The 14,584-nt window shown below is 38.1% G+C and overlaps 1 protein-coding gene across 13 annotated transcripts in view; it reads left to right on the top strand.

The window, feature by feature from the left end:
• The window catches only part of TTC29 (tetratricopeptide repeat domain 29), a 313,481-nt gene extending 301,183 nt beyond the window's left edge, over nt 1-12,298 (top strand). For all 13 annotated transcript variants that reach the window (XM_086747860.1, XM_086747858.1, XM_086747859.1 and 10 more), the window contains 2 exons: nt 11,618-11,691; nt 12,071-12,298. In XM_086747860.1, the coding sequence (XP_086603986.1) occupies nt 11,618-11,655 (38 nt within the window). In that variant the 3' untranslated portion in view covers nt 11,656-11,691; nt 12,071-12,298. The remainder of the gene's footprint in view (nt 1-11,617; nt 11,692-12,070) is intronic.
• Nucleotides 12,299-14,584: the final 2,286 nt, after the last annotated feature.

Below are 14,584 nucleotides of genomic sequence, written 5' to 3'. Positions count from 1 at the left end.
ATAAACTGGCAGATAGATTCAAAATACTTAGTTTAATTACTATTTAAATAGAAGTCAGTGGCTAGAAAGGGCATCTAGTGAAAATGTGCATTGCAGCTTACCCGAAAGGAAGAAATATTGGGCCAATGAAAGCAACCTATAGACAATGTGAAATAACAGCCAAGTGCTGGCTTTTTAGGAATGTCTGTTCATAGATGTGCAAGTTTTATTTCACATTGTCCTCACTCTTCTCAATAAGAATGACTGATAGCTTCACTTCGTGATTTCCCAGCTTTTAAGAGTCTATTTTTATTTATTTTTTATGACCAACCTTACACTTGTTAAATGTAATTTTTGCTTTATGTAACATAAAAAAGAGCACATCTGCAGTATGCTGTCCCATGAATTAACAAGAATGACTGGACATAAGACAAGAAATCCTTTAAAAACATATGTTCACATTAAATATCTGGGCTATCTCAGTAAAGGAGGTCTTATGGGGTCATTTTTGATGCAGTGCAAGTAAACCATTTCTGCTCTCCTGAAATAGTTTCTTTCGGGTTTATATTGAGCTTGTATAAAGGCACATTACATAAATAAGAGCTTAGTTTGTACATTAGTCTTTTACATCTTGGATTCTTACTAAATCCTTGTTTTTACCAACTTGATGCTTAAGAGAGATTGATTTCTGCTACACATATCTATGGTGTTTATTTTGATATCTCTTGGATTAAAACCAAAATTAACACGCATAATCAGTTTTCTTGGAATTAAAAAGGGTGCTTTGGTACCTTTGGTTACATTCTTCTGAAGAAAAAGGAGAGTAAAAGAGATGTGATAATAAAGGGATCAATTTGTTCAATCACTGGGTATAAAAACATTAGCCCTGGGAAAGGACCTTCCTCTAAGAGCTTTAGCTGCCCAGTCTCACTTGTATGGCACAAAATAATTTGCATTTTTAGAGAAATTTCATGTCTTCTGTGAGCTCTAGTGAAACATGAATAAATTGCTTTCTTTTTCTTTTTTTCTGATTTTATAAAGCTGAATCCATTAGGGGCTGAGTCAAACTATAATGAAAGAAAGGCAACAACTGAGATGATGGAAACCCTGGATTAGATTTCTTAGTAGTCCAAGCCCAGCTGTCACGGCCTACGTGTCAAGTTAGTGCTCTTCGGGGAGGCCCGACAGTACATGTGAATATTTTTTTAACTGCTGTGTTACAACAGGTCTCTCAAGCAGCTAGGAATTAAACAGAGAAGCAAAGATTAAGAATTAAATAGAGCCACAGCAAGCAGTTCACCAGAGAGATATGCAGTCAGGCAAGTAAACCTTTCCAAGGCTGTCAGCCCGCTGCCATCTGCCTGACAGGCTTGCCTGTGACCCGCCATGCTCCCTTTGTGCACGCTGCGTTTATATGATAGCTGAGGATGCGCGTAAAGGATACGGTTGTTTGTGTTACTGGGTGCACTGGGCTGGCGCTGCTCTAGCACAGTCTGTCAAGTTCGCCACAAACCAGTGCTCAGCTCCAGTGAAGCCTCTGCAAAAGGTTGGCATTTTTATTCTTTCCTATTAGAAATATTCTTCTTAGCTGGCTCATGATATAATAGGTACGATCTAAACAGAACTGAGAAGAAGCCAAAGTATGGTTTTTAGTTTTATGCCCAGTAAATTAATTTGCACACTAAGATCAAACTAGGGCTCTGCTATTGGAAGAAGCGCAGTCTTCGAGATTTGTGCCTGTGAAATATTCCTTCTGATGGAACAAGGCTTTGCTTGAAGACTCTTAAACCTCCAAACAGATGTGTCATCTTATAATTCATAGCAAGAAAATTTTGCTATTATACCTTGTGAGTTCTGTGATGAGGTTGGAACACGATTTGATCAGAACATACGAATTCCAGTACAGATGTCGAGGAGAAACCTGCATATCTATTGTTTTTATTGGGAAGACCTGCTTTCCTGTCAAACATTCACCAGACATTCACCCACGTACAGTCTGGCGTTAAATTATGAAATTACTGTTACCCAGAGTCTTCTAGCTAATACTTGGAATTTATACAGCTTCCAGAGAGACTCTCCTTCCTCCCTTGAAGGGGATGATGGCACAGTCAAAGGGTCCCCACGCCTGTAGCAGGTTCAGATAGCTGAAATGATCTTAAGTTCCACATTCACTTAGTGAATTTGGGGAAATTGTGATTTATTCAAACCTATATTAATTTCAAAACAGGTTTCCTGAATTGTGAGAACAGTTTAAAAAAAAAGAAATCTGCCAGAATCCCTGTCAGACTTGTGCCCTGGGAAAAAAAAATTTCCTTATTTCTCAGCTGGTGACTTTACATGATTTACCACATCTTAAGAAGGCATTTCAAACTGGCAGCAGCTGTAACTGAAATCATGCCTGCCTCCACTTCCACTGGTGCCTTTGTGAGGGACAAGACTGAGAGTCAAACCTTCCCTTGAAGATCTAACCTGTGGCAGCAACACAGAAATATCCCTGTTTCCTTTTCTCCTCTTGCATCATGGTTGGGAGAAAAGTCCAAAAGAAACCAGATCGCCTGTCGCTGCTCTCCTTCCCTCAGACCTAGAAGTCCATGCCTCTCTTCAATCTCTTTAATCTCTGCTACACTGAGAGTATCTGGTGGTGGTTCTCATCTCAGCCTTCTCACTGCAGTCAAGGAGTGGATTGTCAGGGCAACGTATTTTACTTTATGAAGACATTTGTTCCTGTGGTGGATGTTTCTAAGCTCTGCCCTTCCTAGAGCAAAACTATGTGATTGGCATGGCATAACTCAAAGTGAATTTAAAATTACTGAAGTCAACTGTTTAAAAAAAAAAAAAAACACAAACCTGTTCTAAAGCAATTTGGCAAAGCTAACACAACCATACTGACTTCAGTGAAGCTGTATTAGTTGCATCACTTGAAGATTGGGCCCAAACTAGCCAGAGCATTTATTTTTAAATTCTAGCTTCTATTGGCATGTTCTTAAAAATCTCTGTAGTTCTATAACTTTCTAAAGTAGCTCACAACTCTTATGCTGACTGCTAATAAAACAGAAAATCCATTTCCATTTTTCAGTGTAATCTTTTTTTCATGTGAATCTATTTTCTCATCAAAAGAAGCAGATGACTGGCCTGAAAGCTGGAGTTTTCTACTTATCTGTAAAGATGGAAGAAGACAAGTAGCTGCCTTTCAAGTTGTCCCATGTTGTCTGAAAAAATGTGGCCACAAATCCAAAAACTAAGAGAGAAAAACCCAATACTCAGTGTTGCTTTGACCGAGGAAAGTATTGTTCCCATGCCTGCTGAAAAGAAGCAGGTCTGATCTCACTCTGTTGGTAAAATCAGCAAGGAAAGCTAAGACAAAGCTTCTCCAAAGTGTCTATGGGAAAGGTATCTCACATAGCATTTTATCTATGTCCCCACATGTCCATTCAAGGACCCTGCATAAACCTGGACCTTAATTTCCAGCAGCTATTTTTTTGTTCTGTTTTTGTTAAGAGAGAAGTAGGAGCACTTTGCATCAATGTTAGAGGAGGACTTTAGCTGATACAGAGGATGATGTTCTTCCCAGAAAACCTCAGTCACAAGAAAACTGATAGTTCCATAAGGGATTCTGTATCTTCCTTTTAAAGAACATAGTATTCCAGATCCTTCCCCTACATCTTCTCAGCCAGAGAGAATGCACTCATGCCTAAGATGCATTAGAAGGTGTACAACCAAGGTCAGATAAGGAGAGAAAAAAAAAATCTCCCTGGCATCCCGGCATCCTTTTTTTTTTTTTTTTTTTTTAGCAGATGCATTGCTAAGTTTTATCTGCTTCACTGGCTTCAGTTTCTGTACCCAAAAGATACCTTTGGCTAAGCTCTTGGAAGACAGTTTCCCAGGCAAAAAAAAAACCAACCCTACTTTATAGAGGCCTCAGATGATAAACAGTTTGTAAGCCACCAAGCAGAGCAGTCACCGGGGATGCTGAAATAAAGAAGTCTCAGCCATGGAGAAGTAGCCTTACATATAATTATAGAAGAGCAGGTAAGCCTCTAGAGGCCAGAAAACAGCAGAGCCAAAACAGAACATAAAGAATGAGATCTGCAAAACAAGAAACTCTCAGCAAAATTACATACAGCACTCATGTCAAAATACAGAGATAAAAGCAAAAAGGACTAAAATCAGAGATACTTCTAATCTGAGCAGTCTGATAATGTATTTAAAAGTTAATATGCAAATGGCATACAATTAAGCAAGAAGAGGTGTTTAAGTAATCTGAGCTTTGCAGCTTTGCCTCCTTTTGGGACACTTCTGAGGGACCTGAATTTCAGAGGAAGGGGTGCTAAGCACTCCGAGAAATCCTTTGAAGACAGTCAGGCTGCATATTCAGAAACAAATATCCCACGCTACCAGTGATTTAAATACTGAGCTCCTGTGTTCAGTCACTTATTTTGCTCAATGGGTAGAAGATGGTGTTTACAAAATGCAGTTATTAACTGTCCTGCTATCCTGTCTTGCAGATTTTAGTGGGGCCTTTATAGAAAGTACTTAGCAGACTTAGTGCAGTATGTCTGTATGAGTAAAGGACAAGGTATGAGGTTTTATGTGGAGCCATGCAAGAAGGTTGCATAGTAAGTTCATAAAACAGGTTCTCAAGGAGATTTTTTAAAAGTTTTACAGGACAAGGACTGTAGTGATTTGGGGGAAGACAGCAAGAATTTTTCAGTGTACTGATTTGGGCATGAATTGGTCTTAGAATCATTGCTACATCTGAAATCTGTGTTTTCACATCTACTGGGTTGTAAGTATTTACTGAGCACCTGATATACCTTGCTTTGCTTTAAAATACATGTAGCAATGATAATTCTGCACACAAATTGGGAACGAATCTGCTGCTTCTGTTACGATCATTACGTTGTCTGAAACATCAGCCCGCTTACTGCTTCTTCACCCTTTGCAATGAGATTAGATTTCATTCATAACTCTACAGATGTGCATTAAAAACGTCTGTGCATATATCATTGAGATATACACATTTTTGTAAAAGCCTATAGGAATATCATTAAAAATGCTGGCAAAATTTATCTGGGATTGTAAAATACCAGTTCTGTGAGCAAAATAAGGATTTCCTTTCAGAAGGATTTCTAAGTAGCTTTTGGGCTCAATCATTGGTGATGGCTCATGGTTCTCAGCAGGGATAGAGGTAGTGGAAGTGTTTTTCTATTGTTTGTATGTTCTCTCCTCACCAACTCCTCAGGGTAGCCAAGGGTGAGTTTGGCTTCTACCATGAGAGCAAGCAAGCCCCCTTTTGCTCTGACCTTTGCTTGCTTGAGAAGTTCCCCTGGGACTTGTCCTGTCCTGAGAAAGCAAGTGGGTTCCAGTTGTCATCTTTATTCTGCATCTGGGTGTGGGGTGCTGGAAAAGAAACCTGTCTCTGGGCCTTCTAGGAGTTCTCGTTTGCACTGTGGAAACCTTGATTAACCAACCAGCTGGGCAGACACTCAGCCTGCTTTGTGTTGCTGAAAACTTTGCCTTTGGCTGAGAAAGTTTCAAGATACTGAATCTGAAACATTGAAACATCTGAAACTTTCCTTTCTCCCTACTTTAGTTTGGAGTAGAGCCAGATATGAGGTGCTGTATTGAAACTTTAAACTAATAGTTTAGGTTTCATGTAAAATTTGTTGACAGTAAAGGTAAAACTATAAACTGAAAACTGGCTGCTGTTTTGTTTAGGTTTCTTCATGTTTGAAGTGATCTTCTTGATGGCTGTTTTTCAAAGTTGATTTTTCTGTGTCACCAAAATCTGTGTAGAATTTTTGTGATGGATCTCTAACTTCCAGATACACAAAAGACATAGTGTCATGTTTTGGCCTTGAGAAAATCCCTTTTTTCTACCTACAGTCAACAATCCAATCTAACAGAGCTGTACTCAACAAATGGTTTGCGCAAAAGATGCTGCTATACCATATTGTCACGGAGTAGTGTATAATATTCACAATGAGCAGAACTGAAGAATGTAAGATCAGGAGAGATTTCCGTTGTTGTACAAATGTCTGACACATGCCCAAACTGTGTAAGAGAGGAAGATTAACTTGTCTGAGAACTGTTGAATATAAATAAGTAAACAATGGATTTCATTAGGCAGGGAAAAATTTGTATTCCTGTTAGGTTTTCTCATCCAAACCAGAAAAGCCTCGCGCTTTCCTTGTAGTGCCATAGTCTGAGTAGGCTCTTTAAAAGCATGTAAAATAAATTCTGCTTCTCATTCATAAACTTACCCATCTGTGAAGCCTTTATTCAGAGAAACCTACCTGCTCAAATGCTTGCTGTAGTTCATTAAAGGCTCCCATTTGTCCTCATAAAGACTCATTCATTGCCCTGAATAATATATACGGTATACTGAAAAGAGAACCAACTCTCGCTTTTACAATCTAAATTAAACAACTTTGTCTAATAAAAGAAACACTGTCTCATTTCTAACTAGGCCATAAGCCCTAAGGGTCTTGTATGGGTGCATTTATTTATTTATTTTTGCCAAATTGTCCTACAAGGATCTGAAAGCTAAGTGAACCGAGCTGACTAAACCGTTTCTCTTTTTCTGCCCACTTAGAAAGACTGAAGGAAGCCTGGGCACAACTGTATTGACGCAAATACTCATCCATAAACTTATTGTAAAATGCAACTGGATGATTTCCTGGCCTTTTCTTAGTCCCACCTTCTAACCTTTCTAGTCTTGAGAGTTCATCTCTATTATACGTGGCTCTTACAAATGCCCATGATTAATAACTACTGTGATTCATTAGCCTGTGTTGTTGGCATTGTTTCCCCAACGGGAGCATTTGCTATCTAGGGATAGTCCATGATTACTCTGCCTTGTGGAAGAGTAAGATGCTTTCAATCTAATGCGCTGTCCATGTTTTAGCATAAAATAATATTAAGGCATCCACATAATGGAACTGGCTGAAGATCCATTTTATTAAGCACTGAAAGAAAATGTGTGTGCATTTGTTTGTGCGAGGGAAAGATAATCAGCAAATCTTTTTCACCGGAAACGTAATCTCAGTAAGCATTTCATGTAAAGGCGCGGCTATTCTGAGGTACAGTTCTGTGGATTTGAGGTTGAAAAAATACTCTATAGCCAATATCTTACCTGGTACAATTAACTTACTCAAATTATTTATGGCCTAGGAAAAATAGGAAAAATAGGAAACAGAGGTAGATTTATCGTATTTATTCCATTTTGCAGGTATTTATTCTAAATGCAATCTACCTTCAAGTACAAAGCTGCAGTGCTCTTAAAAGATTACTGTTTCAAGTTACTTCACATACCTTAACGGAGCATGTAACCTTTTTACATTATATGATCAACTTTTTGACAGTGCAGGGCCAGCACAGCTAATGGAATAATAGCCTGCAGGGTCCAGCTAAATGATATACGAATATAATCAACCTTTGTGATGACTATTCAAAAGTAATCCCTTTAGCTTTCCACTGCAACATATATTTCAGCCGGGCAAAGCCATATGAAGAAAATCTCTGCAGACTCCACTGATACAATATGGCCTTCATATCCCCACAGTGTGTTTGCTGCTCACAGTGAGTTTTAAATTTAAGGTAATGGCTACTGTATATTCATGTGAGCATAGAACAATACCTTTGATTTGTTGGAGAAATGGTACATTAGCTACCAAGGGCCCTATTCAGTAAACTTTGACACAACCCTTATATATGGTTTACTGCTTATTCTAAATGGAATATGCCTGATAAAAATGCTTTGCATGCCCAAATTGTACAAATTCATTAATCTTTATATTCATAAAACCTCCAAGTACAACTGCCTCCATTCCAAGTGAACCTAGTCAGGATACATGGCTAAACATGTAGGCCCAATCTGCTTTTAAAAAAGCATTGCATCAATTTTCATTTATCAAGACAGAGAAGAAGAGGGAAGATCATCTACAAGTGTGGGACGTGCATGTTGCTGGCAGTCACGTTATTTGCTGCTGTGTCTTTATTCCTACTCCGTTACATCATTCGACAGATTATGTAACTGAAAACAGCGACATGACCTTTAAAAATGCAAGTAATTTTTAAATTGCAATAATGGGTTTTAGCTCATCAACTGCATTGCACCAACTTGATAACCTAGCGTACCCTGCCTAATCATGGGGAGACTATAAAGAATATGGTGAGATAGTCTTGCTTTCTCTCTCTCCCTTTTGTGATAAAGGTGCAGTATTGGCTAATAGTGAATTTGAATATGTGGAATTAATTGTATTAAAGGAAAAGAGAGGTATTGAAAACACTGCATTGCCTTATATTACTGCTTTTGTAGGTACAATATAGTAAGAGTTTGCTCACATTAACAGTAGTTGCAAATATGGTCTTGGTTGCAAAAGTGTCCCTAAATACATGTGAAAACATAACAGCACTGTTGCTGTCTTTTGTTTGAGGCGTTGTGTTATAGGATTTTTATGCAACTTAAGCGAGTTAGCTATAGTGGAAAAGTAGGAGAGGGTAAGGACTTTTCCCCTGTTTGTTTGCCATGTCACTTTGTCGTAGTTCAGCAAAGCATGAGGTTGAGCCCACAGCACGTTAGGGCATCCTCAGCATCTTGCAGCAGGGAGTTCCAAGGATGAGTTGGCAATGCACAAAGAACCTCTTCCTTTGTCTCCAAGCCCACCCCCTGATACTTTCAGTATATCCTACCTCATTCTGTTACTGGAAGTGACAGTGAAAAATGGTTTCTGGGACACCTTCTGCATGCTACTCTCATTCTTACTTTTGTCATCTCCTCAAAATATTGCCTTTTGGGTTTTTTTTAAAGCAGATTCAGCTCCCCTAAAACAGTAGTTCTCTAATGACTCTTCATCAGTTCGTGAATCTTTTCAGTGGAGTTTTTGTTTAATAAAGTTGAACAGTGCAAAACCTGGATTTGAATGCTTTCCTATCACATGGGCATGCAAGCTCAGGAACAGGGGTTGCCTGTTTCATTTTCTTTATAATCTTTTGAGAGAACGGTGCCTAAAATTCCAGTCCTCTCTGGAGTTAGTGATCATTTTAGCTTCAGTCTTTGTGGATGTGGCTTTCATTCTTTTGTATGATTTTTCACTAATGATGTTATGTAAAGTACTAGCAGCTCTGCTTAGCTTTCTTCCAGAAACATAATGAAATAATGAGATTTTTAGAAGTGGAACGATCTCTAGATAGACACATGTAAACAGCAAGTAGAGAGATGCCAATTCTAGCTGCACTGAAAATTTGACCAGACAGTTTTAATTATATTTTATCAACTGCAGTGATAATATGTCAGGAACATCCTATTATGATTAATTATGTTTACATACTATTAATACATATTAATGTTTGTCTCTGCATTTTGTGCAACACAATAAGATAGAAGGAGAATATTTGATGGTGCGATCTGTGGTGGTATATATGTATTATCATTATGAATATGAGATGCTTTTATTGTTCCAAATAGCACAGACCAAACAAATACCAAGAAAATATTTATGGCTCAGTATTCCATCAGTTATCCTTGATATGCTTCGTATTTGCTGGGAGGGTAGAACTGTTAATCAGACAGTAATAGCTCGGTGTCCAAGTGTGACGGAAAAAAGCCAAAAGGTGCATGAGAAGAGCAATTTATGCTATAATTCCCCATCTGCCATGTACACAGCCCCACCGTTTTTTGCATATGTCAGTGTAGGTAAGGTACATTGCTGCCAGAATCACACTTTTATGTGTATTTACTTGCAAATACATATGTTACTATACATACGTAGTCACATTTTGGGCTTGAGTCACCCACCTTTCTTGCACCACTCTTTCAGCAATGAGCTCCCACTGGAAAGAGCAATAATGCTGCACTGGTCTAAAGCTGGAGTGGGGCAACGCAGTTCAGATGCCTTGTTAGCACTTCTGAATTGCGTGAGGCTCTTAGCTGCTTCACAGTGTTTGAGTTCCTAAGCCAAACTGAGAAGTTATAGACTGCGCGGCCATGAGCCCGGCCCCTTGTAGTCAATTAGGTTTTATTAGATTTGTTTGTTTGTTTGTTTGTGTGTTTGTTTTGTTTACACATGATCTGCTAGTAAATGAATTTCCATTGATGTACTTTAGGCCTGGTTTCAGAAAATTTTACCTGGAATAACTACGATGTTAAAAAATGAACATACATGTTGCGCTCGTGCAAAATAAGACTTCATATGATAACCTACACTAATTCTCAGATATTCTTCATAGATTTACTTACCCTATTCTTACTTGCACAGAACTATGGATGGAGTCCTAGCTAGCAATTATACTTAATAAAAGCCTATGATGTGATGAAACATAAGTTTTATTGATCTTTGAGTGGTCCAGTAGTTTGCATCTGTTCCAAACGTTGCACCAGCAAAGACACTGCTTTGAACATTATTTTTCATCTCCACCAGAACTGGATTAATACACTTATTTTTGACATGAATTAAATTAGGATGCCATATAAGCACCACTGGTATTACCATGACTGAAGGAGTCCAGATTTAGGCATCACAGTACAAAGAGGTAGTGGCAAATTGAGGAGGATCCAGCCAACGATTATACAGAGGTTAAAACACATGAGCTCCTTTCAAATATGGAAGAGATTGCATTTGCTTAGCCTCAAAAAGAGAAGATTAGAGGAAGGAAAATATTCTCTCAAGCTGTAAGGAGTTGTTACAAAAGAGGACAGTGTTCCTTTGCTCTTCGTGTCTACCAAAGATAGAACAAGGAAAAAAAATCAACTTAATTTGCAATAAATATTTATCTTAAGTATTAGGGAAGAAACTGAGCTATAAGATTGTGAAGCATTGGAACAGAGAGGTTAGGGATGCTGTGAAAAGGCCTTCATGAGAAGCCTTTGAGAATAGATTTGACAAATAGATGTCAGGCATGGAGTAGATGTATGTGCACTTTCTTCATTTGAGGAGGTGAAACAGATCGGTAGTTCCCAAAATAGGAAACAATCCCCCGGGGATGGTGTGGTTGTAACTAGGCAGAGGGAGGTATGTTCCTGGAGAGTGCCTGGGAGCAGAGCAGAAAGTGCAGCTGGGAGGTGGGAGTTTGGTGCGGAAATGGAGCAAGGAAGGAACAAGGCTGAGCATCACAGATCACAGGCAGAAAGGAAGCATGTGGCTGCCAAAAGCTGCAGAGTTAAGCCATTGCCTCCCAGCCACCTGCTCTTTTGATCCCATCCCGTTTGGTGGACCCTGCTGAGAGGTCTGTCTTACCCAGCCTCCTCACCTTGCTCTTGCTTTCTGCTCTGCTTACTTCGTCCCCTGGATAGTTTTCTTTACTGCCTGCCATCTTTCAGTACTGTCTTTGCCATCATCTTCTCCCAAATGCATCTTCCTTGTTGGGTCCCCAGCTGAGGCCACCTGGACCTATCGTGCAAAACCAGCCTGTTTGATAACTACTGCGTGGGAATGCAAGAAATAAGAACAGAAATCCCTGACAGTTCTACATTTCTTTATATCTTATGTGGTTCACCTCTGTGTTGTCTTAGATTTCCTTCCCTTGTGACTTTTTACTGTATTATGTGTTTTCAAATAAACCTTCTAGGCTTTTTTACTATTAAGAATGTTGTAAGTCTAAAGCACTAATTCTTTTGTTTTTTTTTTTTAAATAACAGAACTTGATAAAGAAACAAATGCTTCAAAGCCCCTGTGAGCTGCTTCTAAAGACACCAGTTTTAGATCCTTCCTGGTAGAGTATTTGCTCTTAACCCATAGTCTTCATACCAATATGTTGATTTTTTGCAAAATGTCAATGGCATCAAAATTTAACCTGATTTTGACAGGCAATTGTACATCATCTCTGTTTTACTTTGTCCAAATAACAATATTTTTCCTGCTTATGAATGAACAAATTCACAGTTCCTTCAGATTTTTTAATTGTTTTCCCAGTTTTAGAGTGTAATTGCCTTTGATCATGTAATTGCTTTTAATTTAGAGAAGTAAGCCTTTGAGATAGAAACAAATCTATTAACCAGTTGCTGAACCCAAATATAAAGCATGTAGATATCAAAGTGTATATGTGAACTTACAACATTTACTATTTTTTTATTTGCTGTTTTTCATTATAGAGAATGCCTGCTTACTTACAGAGAAGCTGATAGATGCATAATGAAGATCCTTGAAGAGTTACGCAACAAAGTAGGAATTTCAGTAGGAATTTTGTCATTTAAATGGGAGCGCAGTGTTGCAGTATAAATATCTGAGAGCTCTAAGTTCTTTTATGACTGAAGTGTGCCTTCTGTGTATATTACATGTTTTAATCAAAAATAGCTGGTGTCATTGAAATAAATACAAAAGACAAAGATAAATATAGAATAGAAAGTTTGTACTTTGTGCCACTAATGCTTATTGTCTTCCAAAGTGTCAAAATCCTCCTGTTAAGATAATAAACATCTTTTATGCCTACTGAATGGGAATCCAATATGCAGGATACCTTGTAAGATCAGATTCTAAATGAGTCTGGAGAGTTTTCTTTAAATCCCAGGTTATTCTTCCGTTCTGAAAAAATAAACTACAGACTTGATGCCTTATTCACAGGGCTATCAGTGGTTTCAGCACCTGTGCTTATGAGCTGCAGTTCAACTGTAACGTGAATAGAATAGATCCAGCCTGGGTGGCACACTGTGGTGCAATTTTGATGTAATCTGTAACACAGGTTGGACCCAAAATACAACTGAGTTTGTGTAAAGTCTGGTTGCGCACACTCACGAAAGTGTGGGAAGCCTGTACAATCAAAGCATTTGAAATGCCATTGATTGTCTCAAGTGCAACATCAGTCTATGGGCACAGCTGAAACAACTATATTTAACAATGAAAGTGCATCTGGTAGAATACCTGTATGTCACATTTTCAAAATTGAACCCGAAATTCCCCTTTTAGCAAAGCCTGTGTTCATTCACACAATCAGGTAAACTAAAATTCTGCCTAGATTCTTTTTCAATAAATAATCTGGAGCACTGATTTTGGAGTGTGTGTAGAGAATTGTCTCCCATTTTGAGATTATTAAATTCTTGACGGTGGGTTCCCACATGGCCCACAGCAGTCTTACTCCTGTGGTCTTCACGGTCCTCACAGGGCATTTTCCAGGTACCATCACTGTTGGCCCAAAGAAGAGACAGAGGACAGAAGATGGCAGTTATCCCTGTTACTATCCCTGAACTACGACAATCCCTTTGCCAAATATATGTAAAAGCAGGATTTAGAGCCTTTGAATTTTATTTAGGAAAATTTATACAAGCTTTCATAATTTCATGTATTAGAAAACCTGTTCTTTCAAACTATACAAACAAAGCTTTATGAATCCCAATAGTCAAGCATTCCTTTCTTTAAACAGAGGCTTCCAGATTCAGAGTTTGAAGCAAGGTCCATTAGACCTGTAATCAGTTTTTATGACAGTCTTTGGGCGAGCAATAGCTTTTGCCGTAGTAATAACTCAGTTCACTGGTGTTCTTCAGGACTGCAATTTCAGTAACTGGTTGACGTGTGACAATAGGATTTCTCCCTGTTAAGATATGGTAAAAATGTATCATTAGATGCCTCTTATTACACCATTTTTGATCAAGGTGCTGTGTACAGGCAATGGAAATATAAATACCTCAATAATTTTTGTTCTTTTACTTAGAGGTCTTTACTGTCTGAACACCAAGCTTATTACAACAATGTTCATTTAGAATGTTTTCACAAGGCTGAAAAGTTGTATAGGAATGTTCCTACATGTAATTATGCACAGGCATAAGCATACAAATCTCTGTACTGAGTGTTAAAAAGAGGTAAACGTTTTATAAAAACCAGGAAGAGAAACAGTACCATGAATTAAACATAAACAATAACAGTATCCTTTGTACCCCTTATATTTTAATGCTGTTTATATGAAACATGAAAAACATTATAAAACCAGCACAATTTTGCAAATAATATCTGAAAATTAGATTAATCTGCAAACTCTTCTAATCTTGATAAGTATATCAAGACTGCTTGTAAGAGGTCACTATTTTCAGATATTTGGCATTTCTTCTATCAGAATGTTGTTGAAAGAAATGGCCTATTCGAATTTATCCTTCATAGTAAAAAGAAATATAAAATAACATAAACCAAGCAGACATTCTAGAAAAGGCAATTATCAATTTTTGAAGGGCAAGTTTCTAAATTCTTCAGGGTTTTGAACCTCACATACATTTCTGCAGCTACTGAACATTCTGTGTACGTGTCCCAAAAATTGTTATGCAGTTATATTAAATAGCATCCATGATAATCAGTATTTTTTGCCAATCATCTGCACTCATTACTAAGTGATAACTTTTGTATCCTTGTGCAAAGATGGTCACAAATTGATCCTCTAGAACATTAGCTCTCCCATACTTTTTAACAATACTTTTTAGTCATAAAGCTTTTAATAAGAATGAAGGGGACTTTTACCATCCTGTAATGTAAATGCGAGTTGTGTTCTTCAGAGACAGGAAGCTTTGGGAGAAAATTATGTTTATTGAGCTGATTGTACCTGCGTCCCATCCCAGTATTGATTTGTCTGAGTAGTAACTATCTGTCTGGCAGACCGCAGGCATTGTTCTGCTCCTTGCAGACTT

This window comes from Chlamydotis macqueenii, chromosome 4, assembly GCF_036417535.1.
Source record: "Chlamydotis macqueenii isolate bChlMac1 chromosome 4, bChlMac1.mat, whole genome shotgun sequence".
NCBI classification, from domain to species: Eukaryota; Metazoa; Chordata; class Aves; order Otidiformes; family Otididae; genus Chlamydotis; species Chlamydotis macqueenii.
Note: the sequence above shows the minus strand (reverse complement) of the source record. Positions and strands in the feature narration are given on the sequence as shown.